Source organism: Panthera leo, chromosome E3 (assembly GCF_018350215.1).
Source record: "Panthera leo isolate Ple1 chromosome E3, P.leo_Ple1_pat1.1, whole genome shotgun sequence".
NCBI lineage: Eukaryota > Metazoa > Chordata > Mammalia > Carnivora > Felidae > Panthera > Panthera leo.
In genome coordinates this window covers 5,761,528-5,763,791 of record NC_056694.1, presented here as the reverse complement: position 1 = coordinate 5,763,791, position 2,264 = coordinate 5,761,528, and the positions used below count along the sequence as shown (strand labels likewise).

The window sequence follows — 2,264 nt, the reverse complement described above, 5'->3', positions numbered from 1 at the left end:
GGCATCACCAGATCAGATAGCTGGAGGAAGGATGTCAGGGTATCACTGCCCCATCACCAATGGGCCTGCCACCCCTCTGCTTCCTTGTGGTTCTAGAAGCTACAGTTCCTGCTGAGCAGCCCCAAACACTCCCTGGACTCTGCTACCTCCTCTCCTTGACCTTGCCCATCAGGCCTTGGAGGTGGTAATGACTTTCCACTCTTGGGAGTCTCTGGGTGTATCACCATTTTTTGTTGGTTCTTCCATTTTGCCCCTAACTCTGTCAACAGACCCTTCATTCAAGTCTCTTCAGAAATCCCTGGTGAGTAAACCCGTGTTCATCACATTATCGATAATAGCTAAAATGTAGACGCAAGCCGGGTATCCATCGACAGGTGAATGGATAAACAAAATGCGGTCTATACTTACCATCGAATATTATGCAGCCTTTAAAAAGGAAGAAAATTCTAGGGGTGCCTGGATGGCTCAGTTGGTTGAGTGTCCGACTTTGGCTCAGGTCATGGTCTCACGATTCATGAGTTTGAGCCCCGCATAGGGCTCTCTGCTGTCAGCCCAGAGCCCGCTTTGGATCCTCTGCCCTCCTCTCTCCCTGTCCCTCCCCCACTGGTGCTCCCTATCTCAAAATTAAATAAACATTTTTTAAAAAAAAAAAGGAAGAAAATTCTGACACATGCTACCACATGGATGAACCTTGAAGACATTATGTTATGAAATAAGCCAGGCACAAACATGCATATACTGTATCATTGCACTTATATGAGGGACCTAGGAGAGTCAGATGATAGAATGTTTAGAGGAAGTAGAATGGTAGTTACCAGGGGCTGGAGGAGGGGGCTGGGGAGTTAGCGTTTAATGGGGACAGAGCTTCAGTTTGGGAAGATGACTCTGGGTTCACCCGCCCCCACGGGCAGCCCCTGGACACACTGGCATGGCAGCTTTGCCTCTGGTGCCTGGGAAGGAGCCGAGCCCGTGGTCAGAGAAGCCCAGGCAATCCGGGGACTTAACACCCTCAGAATCAGCATCAGCTGTGGAGGAAAGGAACATGGATGAGAAGTAGCTAAATCGTCTCTTGGTGGGACAATCGTGAGTCCCAGTTCCCACGGGAGCCCGATCATTAACACGCCCCTCACTGATTCCCTGTCCGCCTTGCTCTCCCTGCTCCTTAATCCGTGCCTACCTGGCGCGTCTCCCCAGTCACCACCTGCACCTGAGTCCTTGTTCCAGGTCTGCTCCTGGGGAACCAAAGCTAAGACACATACAGGACAGGGACAGAAGAGCTTTTGCAGCTTCTGGGTGGCCATTTGACACCTCGGCCCAGACAGTACGCTCTGCAGGGAGAAGGGAGGTGGTGGGAGGGAAATCCTGAGAATCCAGAGCGGCTGGGCTCTGGTGGGCAAGCGAGCCTGCTCTCTGACCCTGGGGTCTGACGTGCCAGCCAAGCAAAGGATAAATTTGCCTGGTGCTGGTGCCCACCAAGACAACGGATCGCTGGCCCCTGTGGATGAGGGGGTCCGGCCTGCCAGGGAACTGGGTGGGGGCCATAGCAGTCCTGCAGCTCGGGAAGCTGGTCCTTCTGAAAGTCCTTGCTGCTGTGCTGACTGCCTCACCCAGTCTGGACTATCAGCTCTGGGAGCACAGGAATGTGGTCTGGCCGACTCACCGCCCGGAAGGGTGGCAGGTGCCCACGACACATCGGTGGGAGAGCAGACGCTCTTCGGCCAATGGCAGCCCTTTGCTCCTCTTTCTCCTGCGCAGGAAGCTCAAGAGAAAAGGAGTATGGGAGTTGGCGGGAGGTCCTGACTGAGCTTGCTGCCCTGCGTGAGGTGATGAACTCCGAGGGCCTCCGGGCTCTGCCAGGGTCTCCCGTCCAGTTACCTGCAGGCATCTCTGTGCTCCTCCTCCACTGAAAAACACCTCCCACTGGGCCCAGCGTTGATCCAGGAGGGCCAGATGGCTCCAAGAAGCAGCAAGGCACGGCTGGACAACTTGATTAGCTTGCCTAATGAACTCTGAATTCACTCTGTCTTTCTCCCACGACACCTGTATTTTCTTCCTAAAATTGTGATTGATTCCTCATATTTTGGGGGTGTAGGTATAACGGGAAAGAGTGTTTTGCCCATGGCGGACAAGGAGCCAAATTGTGGGAGGTGAAGAGAGGCCGAGGTGGGTGAGGGGATGACTCTGTGTTTCTCTAGCCAAGAGGTCGGTGGATGGCCTCTTCACAAGACCTGGCTGTAAATCCTAGTGGAGGGAAGCAAGCTTTA

General features: G+C 53.8%; 1 protein-coding gene across 2 annotated transcripts; it reads right to left on the bottom strand.

Moving 5' to 3' along the window:
• Nucleotides 1–754: 754 nt before the first annotated feature.
• On the bottom strand, nucleotides 755–2,264 carry LOC122210215. Of its 2 annotated transcripts, none has more exons than XM_042922755.1 (3): nucleotides 1,876–2,264; nucleotides 1,178–1,759; nucleotides 755–1,025 (listed from the first exon to the last, which is right to left on the bottom strand). In XM_042922755.1, the coding sequence occupies exons 1-3, from the start codon at nucleotides 1,883–1,885 to the stop codon at nucleotides 892–894; spliced, it is 726 nt and encodes a 241-aa protein (XP_042778689.1). In that variant the 5' UTR covers nucleotides 1,886–2,264; the 3' UTR covers nucleotides 755–891. The 2 variants fall into 2 exon arrangements, with proteins under 2 accessions (XP_042778689.1, XP_042778690.1); XM_042922756.1 differs by lacking the exon at nucleotides 1,876–2,264 and having other exon boundaries at nucleotides 1,178–1,328; nucleotides 1,661–1,722.

Excerpts from the sequence above, each read along its gene's own strand:
- LOC122210215 (XM_042922755.1), bottom strand. Across the intron at positions 1,026-1,177 it reads TGACTGGGGAGACGCGCCAG|CTGATGCTGATTCTGAGGGT; the intron begins GTAGGCACGGAT and ends TTTCCTCCACAG.